Below are 18,999 nucleotides of genomic sequence, written 5' to 3'. Positions count from 1 at the left end.
TCACATGTTCATCCCTAAAGGAATGCCTATGGTCAGAGAGATGGAGTACTCTTGATTGGTTAGACCTGGTCACATGCTCATCCTTGAGGCAATCACAGTGGCCAGGGAGATGGAATGCTCTCATTGGCCAGAACTGAGTCATGTGTTCACCCTTAGCACTGGGAGGCAGAGTCAGCCCGACCTAAACTGGAAAGGCTAGATCTGCAATGTTTTTCAAAAGGATTACTCTTGGTATCATACTTTAGGCAGGATGTTTCTTTGTTGTGCAGGGCCCTCTTGCCAATTGCAGAACATATATTGTCTCTGATTCCCCCCCCACACACACACACACAACTTAATAAATCCCCATGGTGTTCCCATCCCAAGACATTGTGACAAAAAGCCCCCGAAATTTCCAAATACCCCTTTGGAGGACAGTACTGCTTCTAGGTGAAAACTCCTGGTCTAGAGTAGGGAGAGTTGGTCCTCCAATGGAAAAGTGATTGTTCTTACCAAAAAAAGGATGTATTAGTTAAGAAATGAGTTTAACTACTAGAACAAAGAGACCCCAAAATACCGACAGGAATAAACTTTTCTCTCTCACAAACCATGTGGCCAGGCCAGGCTGGCAGGGCCACTCTGTTCCTTGAGGTCATTCAGGTAGCCAGGTTCTTGCATCACCATCCCTTAGGACCTTCTCGTCTTCACGAGGCTGGCTCTTGCTGCAATCAGGTCCAGCTCACAGGACGTGGAGCGTAGGAAGCCAAGGCATGCAATGTCCTTTGGAGGAGGTGATGTGTGTGGAGTTGCAAATGTCGTTTCCACTCACATCCTGGAATTTGGAGACTGAGACCGTGTCTGGCTGAAGAGGAGGCTGGGAAATGTAGTCTCCAGCTGGGCAGCTGTATGTCCAGCTGAAACTATGTTACTAGAGTAAAAGGGGATGACAGGTTTAGAGGGGACAGCTAGGAGTCTATCCTGAAGAGTGGGAGCAGTGGGTTACCTTCCTCTCCTCTCCCATCTGTGACCTCGAATATCTTCCCACCCCAGTTGCCATCTACCTTGGGATCAAACGGAAACCACCCCCAGGCTGCTCCGATTCCCCTGGAGTGTGAAGCTGACCAGCTCGCGCCCGCCCGAGGCCCTGATGGCAGCTCTGCGCCAGGCCACCGCGGCTGCCCGCTGCCGCTGCCGCCAGCCACAGCCATTCCTGCTGGCCTGCCTGCATGGGGGTGCGGGCGGGCCCGAGCCCCTGTCCCACTTCGAAGTGGAGGTCTGCCAGCTGCCCCGGCCTGGACTGCGGGGAGTTCTCTTCCGCCGCGTCGCGGGCACTGCCCTGGCCTTCCGCACCCTCGTCACCCGCATTTCCAATGACCTCGAGCTCTGAGCCACCATAGCCCCGGATCCCCTTCTCTTCCTCTTCTTTGTCCCCTTCACTTCTACAGGAGGGAAAGGGGTCAGGGAGGGGATTCTCCCTTTGTCATCCCCTCAGTTTCCCTGAATTTGATTTGGGGGCAAAGATTGTCCCCTCTGCTGTTCTCCAGGGACGCTCAGCATGAGAAGCATGAGGGGGCTTAGCAGGGGAGCTGGCACCTTCCTGGAGCCTCCAGCCAGTCCTGTCCCCCCTCACTATGCCATGGGGCACCTGAGGAGACTTTGGGGGAAGGGCAGGGGCAGAAAGGGAAACTGAGGACACTTCCATTCCTCCCAACAGTGCAAGAATTAGGGCTTGGGCAGGGGGTAGGAAGAGTTACTGAGCCTGAAGACTGGAGAATTGGGGGGGCTGGGAGTGGGGGTCAGAGAGGCAGATTCTTTCCCCTCCCCTGCTCCTCATGCTCGAACCCCCCCTTCCTGCTCCTGGCTGGCGTGGGGCACTTTGTACAAATCCTTGTAAATACCTCCATGCCCTCCCCTCTGCAGAGATCTCTCAAGGAGCTGCCACTGTCACCTCCGGTTTTTAAGTTATTACACCCCCACCCTCCTGTCAGTACCCTTATCTGCAGCCTGTTGCCCAATAAACTTAGGAGAGTCCCCCCTCCCCCACCCTGACCCTGGGGTTTTCCTTTCCCTGCCTTCACCTACAAGTGAGATGAAGAGGAGGGGTGTGACTTTGGGCCAGTGGTTTCTCCTTTCTGAGCCTCGGTTTCCTCATCTGCAGAATGGGAGTAGGGGTGTGAGGGTCAAGGATGATTTTGAAAGAGGGCAGGACAGAACTCGGCCTTATCCTTGAGGCCCCCAGTTCCTATATGGGACCCCCATTCATCCATTCATGCCCACCCACATGTTATACCAGACTCTAAGCCACTTCTTACTCCAGTAGTACATTTATTCAATAAATAGTCATTGACCGGTGCCTACTCCGTGCCAGGCCCAGTACTGGACATGGAGATACAAGGAGCCCCTGTCTATGGAGGACGTGGGTTCTGACACAACCAATAGAGAAACCATTGCTTGGGAGCCCAGAAGAGAGAGGAGGTTGGGGAGGTCACTCCAGAGGAATAGATGCCAGAGTTGGGCTTTGAAGGATGAGTAGGAGTTGACCAGGTATTGGGTATGCCCTGGGCAAAAGCCTGGAAGTGGGGGTGCATGGTATATCTTCAGAGAGCTGTGGGTAATTTCAATGTGGCTGCTATGTTGTGGGTGAGTGGAGAACTAATGAGAAATGCTGTATTAGGACTAATAATCCATCTACACTTAAGCAAAAGGCTACTTGTTTGCTTATTTAATAATAGTCCAGGGGTTCCTGACTTCAGATATGGTTGGGTCCAGGCAGCAGGCCATCTCGTCTGCTTTTTCTCAGTGAGTTTCATTCTAGTAGTTTCATCCAGTAGATACTCCCTAATGGCAAAGATGACTCCAGTAGTTCCAACTTTCGTCCTTCCAGCTTAGTTTCTGCAGCAGAAAGTTCCTCATTGCCAACTTCCAGCAAAAGTCCCAAGACAGACTCTCATTGGCCCAGAAAAATTGTGTGATCATCCCTGAACCAATCGCTGGTGACTCAAGTGGCCAGGCCTATACCTAGAGCTGAATTTAGAGGGGGTTCCCAATGGGAAATCAAGATACGAGCAGGAGAAGGGAAATAGAAGCTTGATTGACTTAAGCCATTGAGGACTGTCCAGGACATGAGGGCAGGGCTTGTTCACCCAGGGCCTTGTGGGCCAAAGTGAGCAAGTTGGGCTTTCATCTGAGGGCACTAGGGAGCCATGGAGGGTTGTATGCAGGGAAGAGGCTTAACTGTGCCTCAGTTGCCTATTGCCATGGTAGGAATATCTTGTGTTCTTCATGGGGCTAATAGGAAAGTTACATGAGAAAATGAAGGGTGGTTAAGATTAAGAGTGATCAGTGTTGAAAAAGCCAGGGTCTTGGGCAGAACTGCTTTCCTGTCTTATGTGTGATGCTGAAAGGTTTTTATAGTTGGGAGGGCAGGAAAATGGGAGTGTCAAGGGAACAAGCTCTGTGTTGGGGACACAGTGGTGACCAAGACAGCCCCAGCCCTGCCCTCGGGGCTCAAGTCCAGTGGAGGAGGCAGCTGTGTCCTCAGTGATGACCCAGAGTGGGCAGCGCTGGTATGGGAGTCCAAAGAGAGTGCGTGCCCCAGCTGGGGAGGCCGCCTGAAGGAGCAGCTATCTGGACACTGCAGGATGGGGATGGGGAGGTGTGTGCATTCTTGGTAGAGGGACTGCGGTGTACAGTTGAATGGCTGGGAAGCAAGAGAGAAAACAAGTCCTTCAGCAAATGGCATCTGATTCCGCGTGAGTCGAGTCACTGAGAGAGAGATGGCTGGAGATGTTGGCAGGGCCTTCAAAGGGCACTGGGGATCCATGATGAGGTGAGCAAGGAAGAGACGGACAGGTCTGTGCTGTTATGGGAGGGAAGGAGACAGATTAGAAGAGTAGGGAAGAGGTCAGGCGGGGCAGAAGCTGGGGAGAGGGGGTGAGTTTAACGCTTAGGAGACAATGGTCAGGATGGCCATGGTAGCTGACGCCTGGACTGAGGATTTGGCTGCTCAACCTGGCCAGGCTGTAGTGTTTGTGGTCTGTGGCCTCTGAGGGATGGGGGTGGGGAATTGGAGCTGGGATTTAGTGATGGGGTCTTTAATTGGGGATAATATTGTAAATGACATCCTGGCATCTGACAGGCCCTGCATGTCTTGAACCTTTGGGGTCTCCTATCCGTCCTATTTCAGGAATCTCGGGGGATTCTTGGGCATCCCTGGGCTTCAGTTTTCCCTTCCTGGGACTAAGTTCTCTGAAAGACCTAAATACGTAACAGGAATGCTCTGACCCAAGCCCCAGTCTGGAGGAGAAAACAGCATGAGCAAAGACAGTAAGGTGGGAATTGCAGGGTGTAAGGAGCTAAAGAATATATAGGGGAATAGTGGGGAAAGGGCTGGAAAGACGAGCCTTCAGCAAATGGTACGCATTTCAGTTTGACCATGAAAAGTTGCAAATAGGAGGGTGTTCTAGGAGACGTGGGAGTTAATGGCAGGTTCTTGGGCAAAGTAAGGGACATTGAGAAGACTGGTAGGAACTATAAGATGGATGAAGTCAGACCTCACAGGAGGCCAGTGAAAAGTATAATGAGGTACGTGTGATGAGATGCATGGGAGGTCAACTGGAGGCTCCTGGGCCAAATTCGAGACTCAGACATTTTGTTAGGTTTCTTCCTTACATGGATCCTGTGTTTGAGATCTGAGCATTTGTGATCAGGAGCCAAGGTTGGGAAGGGCCCGAGCTTGGTTATGTGACACTAGGCCACACCTCTCTGGGTTTTAGGTTCCCCATAGAGCCTTATAATTTTTGGATTGCACTACCCTAATTTTTCCTCATTTTAGAGATGGGATGAAATGTGCCTAGTGCATGCCTAGAGAGGGCAAACCACTTCGAGATCACACAGCTGACAATTACAAAAGTCCCTCGTCCTCCTCCCTCAATAACCATCGCACACAAAGCTAAGGCCACCATTGCTTTTATTTGTTGCTTTGGAGAAAAAACATGAGCTCCAGATGTGCAGGGCGCTCTCCATTAGCTCCTACTGGTAAGCAGAGCTCTGGAAAAAGGAGAGGTGAGTGTGAGGGAGGTTTCTCATTGGCCAGAACCCAGAGGATGGAGCCCATTGGTTGGAACTCTGGTAGCAATTGGAACTCCAACAAGGTTGGATAGAGCCCTCTGTTGAGCCAACCATTATAGGCGGGCCTCCAGGGGAAAGGGGCGGGGCAAGGGATGAAGGGGCGTGCCTCCGGTGGGCCGGGTCCTCCCTTTGGCTGGGGCTCCAGCAGTCGGCGGCGGGCAGGCTGGGAGCCTATTTCTGGGCGGGGATCATGTCGTCGATGGACTGGCCCTTTTCCAGCTTCTTCTCCATCTCCACCATGAGCTTCACACCATCCACCACCAGCTGCACCTGTTCTACCTCAGACGAGCCCAGCCGATCGGCGTTGGACACGTCGAACACTGAGCCCACGGCAGCTGTGTCCACGCCACCTGTGGAAGCAGGAGGCAGGAGCGTGAAGAGGGAGCAGAGGTACAGGAGCGGAGCCCCGAACGCTGTCCCCGTGTCAACCGCGACACACACATGTATTGAATGCCTACTATGTGTAAACAAGTTACGCGCACGCAGAGCCTCCTAAATGGCTGTCTACTCGCGGGCGCAAGTCTCCAGCTTTGGGAACCTCACCTCTCTATCATCCAACAAAAAAATATACATGGTGGATAAGAAAGTGAGCCCTGGAGCCGGGCTGCCTGGGTTCCAATCCTAACATCTCCCCTTTATAGGTGGGACACTGAGGCCGGTAGTGGGCCAGGGACATACACAATGTATATTATATAACCATGATGATATCATATTGACTCCTATGAGATAAGGCCCATTTAAAGAGGAAGAAACAGGCTCACAGAGGGGCAGCCCATGCCGACCCTCAGGACTCGGGGGAATGCCCCACCTCCCCTCTCCCCTCCTCAAATGGCCCGCCCCCGACGCCGCGGTGCAGGAGGCGGGGCCGCACCTGTGCCCCGCTTCTGCAGGCGCAGACGGCCAAGGATCTCCTCGAACTTGGGATGCTTGCTCAGCTGCGCTAGCTTCACGTGCACGCCTCCACGCAGCCCGGTGCCCAGATTGGATGGGCAGGTGAGCACGTAACCCAGATGCTCATTCCACATGAAGGGGTGGCCGGCTTTCTTGAAGATCTCCTCAATCTGAGGTAGGGGGAGACAACCAGGGGTCAGCACCAGCGGGCACCCCCAAATACACCTGCAAGCCGGACGGCGTGAGGAAATGGGTAGGAGAGGGTTCTGCGGGGTCGCGGCGGGGAAACCCGGAGGGATGAGATTCTGAGAGGAGGCATCCGACCACACGGACTACCGCAGGATTCTGAGCGGGATGGACTTGAAGACGCTTTGGAGGCGGGTCTTGAGTATAGGGATGGAGCCGGGGGGCAGGGCCTTGGAAAGCGAATGAGGCGTGCCTGAGGGGCGGGGCTAGTGTGTGGGGAGGAACCGGGTTCCGAAGAACTGGGCCTTGGGAAGGGCATGGGGCGTTCAAAGTAGAGTCAGAAGTCAGCCCGCAGGGGCAGGCACCCACCTTCTGCAGCCCCACGCAAAAGCGGCGGAAAACCTCCTTCATGTTGCCCCCCTTCTCCATGGAGATGACTCGGAGGTGGTCCTCCTCGTTGACCCACACCAGGAAGCTCTTGTTGTCGTTGTGCCTAGGGTGGGGCGCAGCAAGAGGCCAGGAATCAGCTTCGCGGGAACCCCATTCCCCGCCCTCTCGCAAACATACCCACCGCCACGGGGCAGCGGGCTGAGGAGTGTTAGGTGGTGGCATCTGCTTTCTCAGAATCACAGAAGCTCGCATCTGTAGACTATCACAGGATCTGTAAAATCTCTAATTTGGGGATCAAGGACTTTTAGGGTCTTAGGTCGTTGAACAGCATTAAATTATAGACTCTTAGAATCAGAAGCTTGGAATCATAATTGATAAATCTTGGAAATCCTACATCTGGTTTCAGGACCCAAGAATCTTCCTATCACATTGTGACATCCCAGAAACAGTCTTGGAACCATGAAACTTTAGGAGCTGGGAATGTTTGAAACCATGGAATCACAGAATCTAAAATTAGTGGAATCTTAGAACATAAAAATATTTAAAATCTTGAAATCTTAAAAATCATCCCATCTGTAAATCTTAGAACCTACACTCTCCAAATCGTTTGAAACCAGTTTCTCAAAATCTTTTTAAATCTTTGACTATTAGAATCAGGGATTCAAAGATTCATTAAAAGCCTAATTAGCAACAATAGTAATAAAGATCATACTAATAGCCACGATGTACTGAGCACTTACTATATAGCAGGCGCTGCTTTAAATTCTTTACATAAATTAACTCATTAATCCTCACAAGAACCCCAACAGCTATGAATTATTGTGATCTGCATTTTTATAGATGGGGAAACCGGGGCAAAAAAAGCTTTAAATAATGTGCCCAATGTCACACAGCTAGTAAGTGGCAGGACTGGGATTTTAACCCACAGAGTCTTGGTCAAGTCTATGTCCTCATTGCCACTTCTCTGGTCCAAGTTTCCCAAAATGTGACACATAGACCACAGGGTAGGCCGGCATAGAGGGCATGATCATTTTCTGGTTGGAAATATAATTACTTTTATGGTCTTAATTTTGGTGGAGGAAAGAGGAGGGTTGTGCGGGGACTGGAGGAGGCTGTGGGGAGGGGAGGCCTTGGAGCAGGGGTTCTTACCAGATGCCCCGGGCGTCGGGCCAGTCTCGGGCCATGCCTGAGGCCAGCAGCAGCGGGGACACGGGCTTGTCAAACAGGAAGTGGTCGTCGATAAGCTGCTGCTGCTCCTGCTCTGTCATGCTCTTCAGAGGGTAGTATTTCCCCTTGAACTCGCCAGTCAGGCTGTTGAGGGCTAAGAGGCCACAAGAAGGAACCGTCAGCAGTTGCAGCCTGCCCCCCATGAAGCAGGGTGTGGAGAACCCAGGGACCCCACGCTGCTGCCTGTGATGGGCCTGGGCCTTGTGGATGTCCTAAAGGTGCCTGAATACTGTGTCTAAACCCAAATTCATGAGCCCCCAAATGTGCTCCTCTCCTGTCTGCCCAGCGCCCCCCCAACTCTCCCCCAACAGCCACACCATGTGCTCAAGCCAGAAAACAGGATTCTCCCCTTTCCTCGAGCCTCACATCCAATCCACCTGCAAGCAATAGTGTGCTGGTGCCTGCATCTACTCGTTGGCAGGACAGATAGTCAAAGTCTCAGGAATTTGGGGAGTCATCAGTAAAAATTATTATAATATAGTGTATTTGGCATTTGTATATATTCATATGTGTAATAAATATATAATGTGTATAATAAGTATATTTGTATATATGTATAATATTTATATAACACATATACAGAGGGTACCAAAAAATGTATATACATTTTAAGAAAGGAAAACAACTGTATTAAAATTGTAATACTCAACGTATACCGATAACAAAAGATGAACACAAGTCACATTTGACTCCTGCAATTACAAGAGGTGCTCAAAGTGGTTACCATCAGCGTCCAGAACTTCTGATTATGGCGAACTACGGCTTGAGCAACGTTGACCAAAGCTTCCACTTGTATCGCTACACGTTTCAATTTCCTCACACAGGACCGTGCGTCTCAAACTTATCACAAATGCGTGCAATTGTCAGGCGTGTTGGAGGTTCTGTTGCAGACTCACGCCTCCATTGTCATTGTACTTCCACAACATTCTCGAATTTCAGATACCACTTCAAAATGGGTTGCGCTCCTCGAACAACAACTGTGCGTCCACCATTTTCTTTGACGCTCCTGCTTGTCGCACGGTGACGCCAGCATTCATTTGACTGACGCCATCTTTTGAGTGACCATCATACTACACATCGCTACCGTAATTCAATTCAACTTCGAAAATGTAGCTAATACATTGATATCATCTCTTAAAATGTGTATACATTTTTTGACACCCCTGTATTTATTTATATACATTTTATACATTATTTATATAATATTCTATATAATGTATCTCATATACTATACACATATACTATATTATTAAAATAAATTAGATAAACTTACAAATTAAATAAATTATATTTAAAACAAAGGTAATAAATACTCAAAACTGTCATTTCCTAATTATTTTACTACATTTCCTATCATCTATGTTTTTGAAGTTATCTTCCTCTATCGTATCTGTGTGGTGGAAACACTATATGATGACGTGCTCCCATGCATCTCTTCCCATCTCTGTATGATGATGTCACATGAATAGCTTAAAATTGGCCATGGTAGGAGAATTTACATGACAGAAATTGGCTATCGCTGCAAATCAGAGCTATTTTTTTCGAGAGCCAGTTGTTAAACATTTATCAGAACAACACAAGCCCTGATGATTCTACCTCCAAAACATTTTTCTCCTCAGCCCGTTGCTATCCCTCACCCTTCACCTGGACCATTGTAACCCCCTCACTGTCTCTCTGCTCCTTCACCCACAGTCTGTTCCTTACTCAGCAGCCAGAGGGCTCCATGTAAGTCTGAACCGGTCCTTCCTCTGCTCACCACCCTCCCATGGCTTCCCCCTCTCTCAGAGTCAAAGCCAAAGCCCTCTGGACAACCCATAAGGCTCTGCCCAACCTGGCCACCCACACCCCTCTGACCTCATCTCCACCCCTCAGCCCCAGCCACAGTGGTCTCCTTGCTATTCCTTCCCACCTCAGGGCCTTTGCACTTGCTGTTCCACCTGCTGTAATTCTCCCTTCCTGTCAATCAGGTCTCACCTCCTTCCTAAGGAAGTACCCCGTCATTCTCTGCCACACCCCTTATTTCTTGGCTTCATGGCATTTTGGAATTATCTTGTTTTGTTGGTTTCTGTGTTTCTTTTCATTTCACCAGGCTGACAGCTCTGTGAGAGCAGCAACATTGTCCATTTTATTCATCATGAAAGCCCCAGGTGCCCATACAGAGCCAGATCAACCATAAATGTTTGCTGGCTGACTGGATGTCAGGACCCTGGTGCAACTAGGTGTCTGCATGGATCTGCTCAGAGTGCCTCAAGTCTTGACAGAACCCCCAGACTTCCACGAGGGGGAATGCTGCCAGCTGTCACCAAGCACCCATGATATACCAAGCACTTTCATGTTTGGGGAAATGAAGGACCAAAGGGGGCCAGGGACCTGCCCGTGGTGGAGCAGAGCCAGAGCTGGGTGACCTTAGCAATGGGTGGGGTGGGAGCTCTCACCTTCCACTGAGAGTTTCTCCACGGCCCGGCGCTCACCGCGGGAGCAGTGGGGGGGCAGCGTGTAGCCCTTGATGCTGCGGCCTGTGCGGACGCGGCTGCTGAGCACGTAGTTGGGGTCCAGGTCATCTCCACCCTGGAGGGCAGGTGGGTGTCATGTCCAGTTCCCTCTGGCTCTCTGCTGCTTCCTTTGGCTCCTCCTTCCCCACTGCCCTCCCTGCCTCTGTCTCTCCTGCCTTTGTCTCTCCCTTCTTTCTCTCTCCATCTCTGTCTCTGTCCCATCTCCTCATCTATCTCAGTTTTTTTCTCCACACCTTTCTTTCCCCAGTTCATCTCCCCATTTCTGTTTCCCTTCATCTCTGTCTATTACTCTCCCTGTCTCTCTGACTCAGTCCCCTGTATCTCGCTCTCTGTCTCTTCTCCCATTGCTGACTCTCTCCGTCCTCTCTGTATCTCTGTTTCTCCCTTTCCTGTGTCTACTTTGTGCCTGCCTTCCCTCTCTCTCTCCTCCCTTTTTCTCTTCCCCCTTCCCTCTCTTCCTGTCTGTCTTCTCTCTGTCCCATTCCCTGTGTCTCCATCTCTGTCTCTCTGAGTGCCCCTCCCACCTCAGTCCTTCTCTGTGTCTCTCTGCCTCTGTCCTTCTCCCTCTCTCCTCCTCGCCCCTCTGCCCTATTTTCCCCACACCTTGCCTCCACCACCACCACCCCCCGGGGGCAGCCAACCTTGAGGTTCTCATGGTTGAGGTCAGTCTTGTGCTTGTCGGTGGGTTTGTAGCCCCCATGCCGATCCTGGATGATGGGGTCGAAGAGGTCCTTGAAAACTGCATAGGACTCCTCGTCTCCGGCCACACAGCCCACGGTCATGATGAAGGGGTGACCTGGAGGGGTTGGGATGAGGTCAGAGGTGCTTGTCTCCAGCAAGGACGGCCTGGGCTCCTGGGTACAGTGTACGTGTGTCTGTGTGTGCGTGTGCATGTGTTTGGGTCAGCGGGGGTTCATTCGATACCTCTGGGTCAGAACTGAGAAGGCTGAGGGTTGGTGAAAATGGAGAGGGGAAGCTAGGAGAGGTCAAGGTGGCAACTGGAGTGAAGAAAAAAATGCTGGGAGCAGGGCAAAGGAGAAAGGAGAGACTCAGGGGGCCAATTATAAGGTACTAAAAATATCACCACTTCAGAATTCCCAGATCATGGTATCTTCACCTAAAAATGTTCAGAACCTTAGAGTATCAGTTCCCATTGATAGACTCTCAAGACCCTCTTACTTCCCGGATGGGGAAACAGTGGCCCGAAGAGACAGGGGCCCTCTCTCCTAGGTCACATGATCAGTTGGAGGCTAAGACTAGAACCGGGTCTCCTACCACCGGTCCACTCCCCCTTGCAGGGTATCCTTGGATAAAGAACCACAGCATCCATTACATCCCGTCACATTCTGAGTGCTCACTTTGTGACAAGTGCTACTCCAGCACTGTGTGTGTATGGGCTCCTATATTGTCACAACATGGGTACCCGTTTTCTAAGTGAGGAAAGTGAGGTCCAGAGAGATTCAATGACCTTCTGGGGGAAGTCTCGCATTAGACTCGTGTACATTTATTGAGTAGTTCACTATATGCCAGGTCCTGTACCCAGCCCTCCCCGCATATGAACTCATTCGTTTCTCACAACAGCTCCGTGAGTATGGTCCCCACTTTACAGATGGGAAGACTGAGACCTGCAGAGGTAGGATCGAGGTCTGGCCGGCAGCCTCCAGAGCACCCCCCCTTCTTGTCCCTGTAATGCCCCACCACGGAGGCTTACCTGGGTTGTCCACACCTGTCTGGATGACATCGTCCAGAGTGAAGCCCGACGGAGTCTCCTTGTCCCGAAGCTTCTTGTAGAGGTCAGGGGTCAACACCTTGGCCATGTGATTGTTGTGCTTGCTGAGGTCCGGGTACTCTTCCTCCGGCTTGTAGTTCAGCTTGAACTTGTTGTGGGTGTTACCGAATGGCATGGTGGCGGCGTGGGGGGCCTGGTGGGAAGAGGAGGTGCGGAAGATTAGCTTGTATCCAGCAGAGACCACAAGGGAACAGAGCGAGTCTTTGCCGGGTTCCTGTGCTGTGTGACTTGGAGCAAGAGGGGTCCCCTCTCTGAGCCCCTGCCTTTTGACAGGATGCATCAGGAGTCTTGGGTTAGGATACCAGTTTTGCCATATGTTGGCAGGTGACTTTGGACTAGTAATCTTGCTAGAGACTCAGTTTCTCCAGCTGGAAAATGGAGGGGGAAATCCTTGGGTTGGAGTAGTAATTGGGGAACGGATAAGAATGTAGTTTCTAGAATCAGACAGCCTGGGTATGAAGCCCAGCTCTGCCACTTACAACAAGCTCTGTGACCATGGGCAAGTTGCTTAACCTCTCTGTGCCTCATCTGTAGAACTGGAATCATAACAGCACTCACCTCATGGAGATGCTGGGAGGATTACAGAAGTTAATGTATGTAAAATACTTAGAATAATGCCTTGCACACAATAAGCATTATTTTGCTCACGATAAGCACACAATAAGCTATTATTGTTGTTGTTTTTAAGGTCTATGTGAGGAGCTGGTGAGAAGGTGAAAGGTGATGCTGGGAATAAGTGTGTGAGCAGAGAAGGAACAGTCTCTCCCGGAAGGTTCTTGGGTGCTCAGTCAAGGGATGAGGAGCAGGGTGGAAGGGAGGGGGCTGGGGGTCTGCCCCACCTCTGTGTGCTGACAACTCTCCCACAGAGCTCAGTTGGGAAGAAAAGCTCAGCCTGGAGGTGGGGGTTCTACAGAGCTGGGTTCAAATCCCACCAATGCCATTTCCCTGAGCCTCTCTGAGCCTCTGTATCCTGCGAACTGAGCCTTCTCCATGAAGTTTCCAGGAGGATTCTTTGGCTGGCTGAGTACAAGCCCTGGCATGGAGTTGGGGCCCAGTACCTAGGGGTACTGGGTTATTCTTACTTTTTATTCACAAGACCCAGAAAGGAGGAGAGACCCTTCAGTGGTGGGGACAGGGGTGGGAGGCTCACTCCCAGCTCCAGGAATCCAAGCAAATGAGAATGTGGGAAGACTGGGACCAGGGTGAGCTGAAGAAGGCTGAGGCATGGGGCCAGGGGGGATGGGAACCCACGAAAGATCTTTGGAGCTGCTGTCCAGGGTTGGGGATTATTTTTAGAGCCTGGCGGACTCCTCCTCCGCATCCAGCTGCCACACCCCACCCCACCCCCACATTCCAGGGGCTCGCCTTGCACCAAGTCAGCAGGCTGGAGACAGGTGGGTCAGGGTGGCCGGGGACACGCATCCAGGCCTCCGCGGGGCTCAAGGGCTTCAAGGCCAGAAACCTCCCTTCAGAGGGTGCCCCTACCCCCATCCCTACTAGGGTCATATCAGGAGAGGACACTGAGGCAAGATGGGTGCGTCCAAGAGACGTGAGCAGAAGTAGCCCAGAGCCACACACACACATCACTATGGACCCCCAGATCACACCATCAACAGAGTTATATGCACACACCTCCCAGCTCAGGGTCACACCCAGGATACAGGCACCCATGCAGGAGCCACAGAAAGGCAGACACAAGGTCACACTGCTTTGGGACACAACAGGGACCCGCATGGTCACAAACGCAAAGACTCCACTGAGCCTGTTCTTGTAGACCCTGACAAGTGACATACAGACTTCTCCCATGGCTTGTGGAGCCGTGTTCTGGTGACAAACCACCATGAACACAGGTCAGGCCCTCAGCCCCTTGCAGCTGGCAGTTGTCAAGACTCCTTTTGTCCCAGGATCCCTCCCCAGGACGCTTCGCTACAGAGATCACAAGTCACAGCGGGGGTTGGGGGCTCACAGGTGGAGGCGACTCCCAGGCATGAGGTCAACTTTCCCACACACTGACCCGCCTGTGTGCAGGAGGATTTGGAAGCAGACATGCAAGACCACGTCCAGAGCCAGGCTGGCCTCTGGCACCCATGGGGCTGCCACCCTGATTCCCACCCCAGCAGTACCTGTCTGGGCTGTGTTGAAAGGGGCTGTCTGTATCCTGGAGGCAACACTGACCCAAAGGAAGAACCTGCAGCCCTGGCTTTATATATAGGGCACCCTCCCCCCCAGGTTGTGCTATTGGCTGCGAGGGGCTGTCCCCAGGGAAGGGGGTTGGAGGGCAGCTGAGCCTCTCACCTCACTGCCCGGGCATTGTGCCCACGCTGAACCCAGGCATGCCTTGAGCCCAGCCCCATGGCCTTGTATGGGCCGCCCTCGGGCAGCCCCACCAAGCTGATCCCCTGACCAAGTGCTGAGTCGGGCTGGCAGGGACAGCTGGCCCCCTGCCGGGGACACTGGATAGTCGCAGGAACCGTCCTGGACACGTAGACGCCACCCTCCCCGGCACTCCACAAAGCTGCCAGCCCCCTCCTGTACCCAGCCCTCTCCTCAGCCCCCAGGGGGCTTGACTCCAGCGAACGGCAACTCAGGAGCCTTGGCCCTGGGGAAACCTTGCAATGGCCGCCGGAGCGCCAGGTATCTGTTTTCCAGAAGGGAAAACAGAGGTAGGTCCAAAGAGGCTGTGTGACTTGCCTGGTGTCACCTAAATACGGTATAGGGAGAATATGACCAAAGCTGAGGTTGGAACTCAGGGCTGCTGCCCACAGAAGCCTGTGCTTACATGCACTTTCCTCCTTGGGAGTGTGTGTGTGTGTGTGGGGGGGGGGTGGAAACTGAGGCTCCACTGAGTTGAGATTCAAACTCAAGGCCGGGGTTGGAGGCAGTAGTCCAACCCTCCCCACTCCACCAGCCCAGTGACGGTGACGCTATGAGATTTCCGCTGTGGAGGGGACAGGGAAGGACTCGCCCAGGATGGGGGTTTATTTTTAGAACACACTTCGCTGTCTCCTCTGCGAAAGCCGAGAACCCGGGGCGCTGGGGATGGGGGGGCACGGGCAGGTGTTGGGGGGTGGGGTCACCACGTGTCCGGGTTAATTATAACCAGGCCTCTCGGGTGTCCCGGGCCTTGCCTCCTTACAAGGGCAGCCACAGCCCCAGGAGGCCGTCCCCACTCCCAGGGGAAGAAGGCGGGCGGCGACTCTGGCCAGAGCACGGGTACCCTACTCGCACAGATCTGGGTGTAGCAAGAGCTCTTGGCACCTCGATTGTGACTGGAGACCTCAAGGACTGACGAGGGGAGTGTGTGGAAGGGAGGAGGGCACTGAGGAAGCTGCTTCCTCCTCCTGAATGGCACCAATATTGCAGGTCAGGGGGGCGGGGGAGTGAGTGAAGGGAGAGCCCAAGATTGCAAGAAGAGAACGTTCCCTTCCCTCGGCGGCTCTTCCCTCCTCCTGGCTCTCCCCCATTTCTTCCTCGGCAGATGGGGACAGATCTAGGGAAAAGGTGCCCTCTCTGTTTCACCCCTGATGGGGAGAGGGTTGCTTAGAAAACTTTTCCTTGCTGCCCAAACCCTGATCTCTCCACCCGCCTATCCCTTCCCAGCAAGGCCAGAATGGCAAAGGTCTCCTTCATGGTTAGGGAAACTGAGGCCCTGAGGGCTTAAAGGAACTGGCTTGGAATCATCATGTATTTATCATTTTATTTTAACAATTATTTATTGAGCTCTTATTGGGGACACAGCAGAAAACAGCCGAAACCCCTGCCCTCATGGAGGTGACATTTGAGTGAGTGAACAAGTAAATATATGCTGTCAAGTTGGGGCAATAAGGCTTTGAAGGAAATTGAAAGAGAGTAAGGGATAAGTGATGGCACAGCAGGGGAGGTGAGGTCAGGCCTGTCTGGGGAGGTGACATCTGGGCAGAGACTTGAGGGAGAAGAGGGAGCCAACCATGTGGGGAATCCGGAAGGGGAACAGCAGGTGCAAAGGCCCCAGGTGGGAGTGGCTTGGCATATCTGAGACAAGGGAGGAAACTTCAGGGCTGGAGCAGATGGGGTAGAGGGGAGAGTGGAAGGAAGAACATGAGGCTGAGGCGGGGACAGGAGCAGACCCTGCAGGCCCTAGAGGCTGTGAAGGAGTTTCCATATCACTTTGAGTGGGATGGAAGCCACTGAGGGTTGTGAGCAGGGGAGAGACAGAATCCAGTATACGTCATATTACCCTTAATGCCTGAACTTCATCAAAATGTCTTCCTTTCAATATTTCCTTTATTTTCAGGTAAAGAAAGAAGTCATTGGGGGCCAGATGAGGTGAGTAAGGTGGGTGTTCCAATACAGTTATTTGTTTACTGGCTAAAAACTCCCTCACAGACAGTGCCATGTGAGCTGGTGCATTGTCATGATGCAAGAGCCATGAATTGTTGGCGAAAAGTTCAGGTCGGTTTTGTCTAACTTTTTCATGCAGCTTTTTCAGCACTTCCAAATAGTAAACTTGGTTAACTGTTTGTCCAGTTGGTACAAATTCATAATGCATAATCCCTCTGATATCAAAAAAGATTAGCAATATCGTTGCAACAAGTTCGTGAACTTAATTGTCTGACCTCGTTTATACCTATTGCCACAAAAATGCTGTGAAACACACCACCCCAAAATGCAGTAGCTTTAAAAAGGATGTGGGTTTGGCTGATTTGAGCTGGGCTCAGCTGGGAAGCTCTGCTCCATACTGTTGAAAAGCAGACAACAGGCCCAAAATGGATTTATGCTAAGCCCGATGTCACCAAGACTTAATGACAGTTTCAGCTCTCCCAGACATGGAATCTTAAACCTGTCAATCAGGAATTGCCCAATCAGCACTAGTTAGGTAATCTGCCTCATAGACCCCTGCCATCTCCTAAGGGAAAGTGACCTTGCAATAACCAAGCTGCTTTTTTGCCTAGAGTAACTTCCTTGTTCCAGTTCCCTCCTGCCTACATGCCTTTCATTTTGTACAGCTCCTCGGAGCTCCTTTCTATCTGTTCTATTGGATGCTGCCCAATTCAAATAGATTTTTGCTCAAATAAACTTAAAAATTTCAATGTGCCTCAGTTTATCTTTTAACAATATGTAGATGTTGTGGGGTGTGGGCTGAATGGGGAGCAGCTATACGGGGGACCGTTTCTCGGGCCTATGCCAGGACACAAAAGGAAATGTTCAAAGCCTCTTAAAGCCGAAGCTCCGAAGTGGCACGACTGTCACTTGTGCTCCTCTGCCATTGGCCAAAGCAAGTCACATAACCACACCCAAAGTCAAGGCCGTCAGTCTACCTTCATGGGTAAGGGTTTTTTTTATTTGTGTTTTTCTTAGATGGGCACTGATGCTCATACATCCACACGCAATTCATGTCCATGGAATATCTCTGAAGGATATTAGAAACTGGTAATCATGTTTGCTTCTGGAAGGGTGTCTGAGGAACAAGGGAGACAAAGACCTACTTTTCACTCTATAGTCTTGTTCTCTGGGAACATTTTTTTTCTGACAGTGCATTACTTTGTAAATTAAAAAAGGGGGAGCTTTTAAAAAATTATGGCCAAAGGTGAAAATAGAAAAGCCCCCAACCCATTCCCCCATTTTCCTGACATGGCAAACTGAGGCCTCAAGTGATAGGATGGAAGTTTTGTTGAGTGACTTCTTGGCTGTGGTCTTGGACAAGAGATTTTTCCTCTGTGAGCCTCAGTTTCCTGCTTTTTAGATGGGGCCAGTCTAGTGCCTGCTTCAGGGTGGCTGTATGGATTCAGGGACTCTGCTACTCCTTGGCTGTGTGAACGAACGAGTCACTTGACCTCTCTGTGCCTCATCTTCTCCTGTGGAATGGAGATCATCAAAGCATCTACCTCAGCAGGTTGGTGTGAGGATTAACAGGGTTAATGTACAAGACATGGCATAGGGCCCATCCTGGGTAAGAATTCAGACATCCCAGTCCTCACTGGTGTGCAAAAGTGCTTGCACAAGGCTGGCCTAAAGAAACGACCACCTTAGTTAACATTTTTTTCTTTCAGACTTTGTTTCGTTTAATCCTCACCACCATGCTATGTGGTGAGTGTGATCATTCCAGTTTTATAGATGAGGAAATCGGTGCTCAGAAAATCATGACTTGCCCCAGGTTACATGGAAAGGAAATGGCAAGAGCAGGATTTGAACTCAGATCCACTTGACTCCAATTCCCTCCCTTGGCCCATACCCACATTAATACTGTTTACCGTGAGCTACTCTGAGCTAAGCCTTTTACGAGGATTATTCATTAATACCCACCACAGCCTTGTAAAGTAGGTTACCCTTGTGAGTCCCATGCTACAGACCAGGAACCTGAGGCTCAGAGAGGTTAGTTCCTGGCTCAGGGGTCACACAGCTAGCAAATGACGGAGTAGGGAGTCGCACCTTGGTGGCCTGGCTCCACTCTGGTCCCTGGGCTGCCTCCTAGTAAGCATATGGCAGAACCACCATGCAGTGTCCTGAGGCCAAAAGAATTGGGAGTTGGGAGGGGGGCTGTTCAGCTGCCTCCTTCTACTCTGTTCCCTAAAAATAATCTGGAGAAGTTAGAGCGTGAATTTAGGTTTTATTTTCCGTCATTCAATCAACACCCACTGTCACACCCACTCTCCCGAGTGCTTTCTCGGCGTTCCTCCTGTGTTGGGTAGCACTGGGGACACAATAGTGAGTCCAGTGTGGGAGATGATGACTCAGAACGGGTAGGGCTGGGATGTGGGAGCCCAGGAGCCTGCAGGAGTTCGGAAGGAGCGTGTCATTCAGCCTGGGGGTATCGGGCAGAGAAAGCTTCCAAGAGGAGAGAGCCTTCGCCTTGAGGCTTGGAGAACAGGTGCGGAGCTGGGCTGGAATTTGGGGCCTGGTTCACGGACCAGCAGT

The 18,999-nt window shown here is 51.5% G+C and overlaps 2 protein-coding genes across 3 annotated transcripts in view; one reads left to right on the top strand and one right to left on the bottom strand.

Annotated features, from left to right (window-relative positions):
* Nucleotides 1-2,332, top strand: part of MARK4 (microtubule affinity regulating kinase 4) — a 29,610-nt gene extending 27,278 nt beyond the window's left edge. For both annotated transcript variants that reach the window (XM_019754874.3, XM_019754875.3), the window contains one exon: nucleotides 1,030-2,332. In XM_019754874.3, the coding sequence (XP_019610433.1) occupies nucleotides 1,030-1,366 (337 nt within the window). In that variant the 3' untranslated portion in view covers nucleotides 1,367-2,332. The remainder of the gene's footprint in view (nucleotides 1-1,029) is intronic.
* A 2,599-nt stretch (nucleotides 2,333-4,931) lies between these two features.
* CKM (creatine kinase, M-type) lies at nucleotides 4,932-14,282 on the bottom strand. The gene is made up of 8 exons (XM_019754876.3): nucleotides 14,229-14,282; nucleotides 12,028-12,238; nucleotides 10,958-11,112; nucleotides 10,239-10,371; nucleotides 7,726-7,897; nucleotides 6,556-6,679; nucleotides 5,981-6,170; nucleotides 4,932-5,459 (listed from the first exon to the last, which is right to left on the bottom strand). Exons 2-8 carry the CDS (start codon nucleotides 12,218-12,220, stop codon nucleotides 5,281-5,283), a joined length of 1,146 nt encoding a protein of 381 aa, XP_019610435.1. The 5' UTR covers nucleotides 12,221-12,238; nucleotides 14,229-14,282; the 3' UTR covers nucleotides 4,932-5,280.
* Between the last annotated feature and the right edge of the window lie 4,717 nt (nucleotides 14,283-18,999).

The sequence above is a fragment of the Rhinolophus sinicus genome, chromosome 8, assembly GCF_057876585.1.
Source record: "Rhinolophus sinicus isolate RSI-liver-muscle chromosome 8, RSI-T2T, whole genome shotgun sequence".
Lineage (NCBI taxonomy): Eukaryota > Metazoa > Chordata > Mammalia > Chiroptera > Rhinolophidae > Rhinolophus > Rhinolophus sinicus.
Note: the sequence above shows the minus strand (reverse complement) of the source record. Positions and strands in the feature narration are given on the sequence as shown.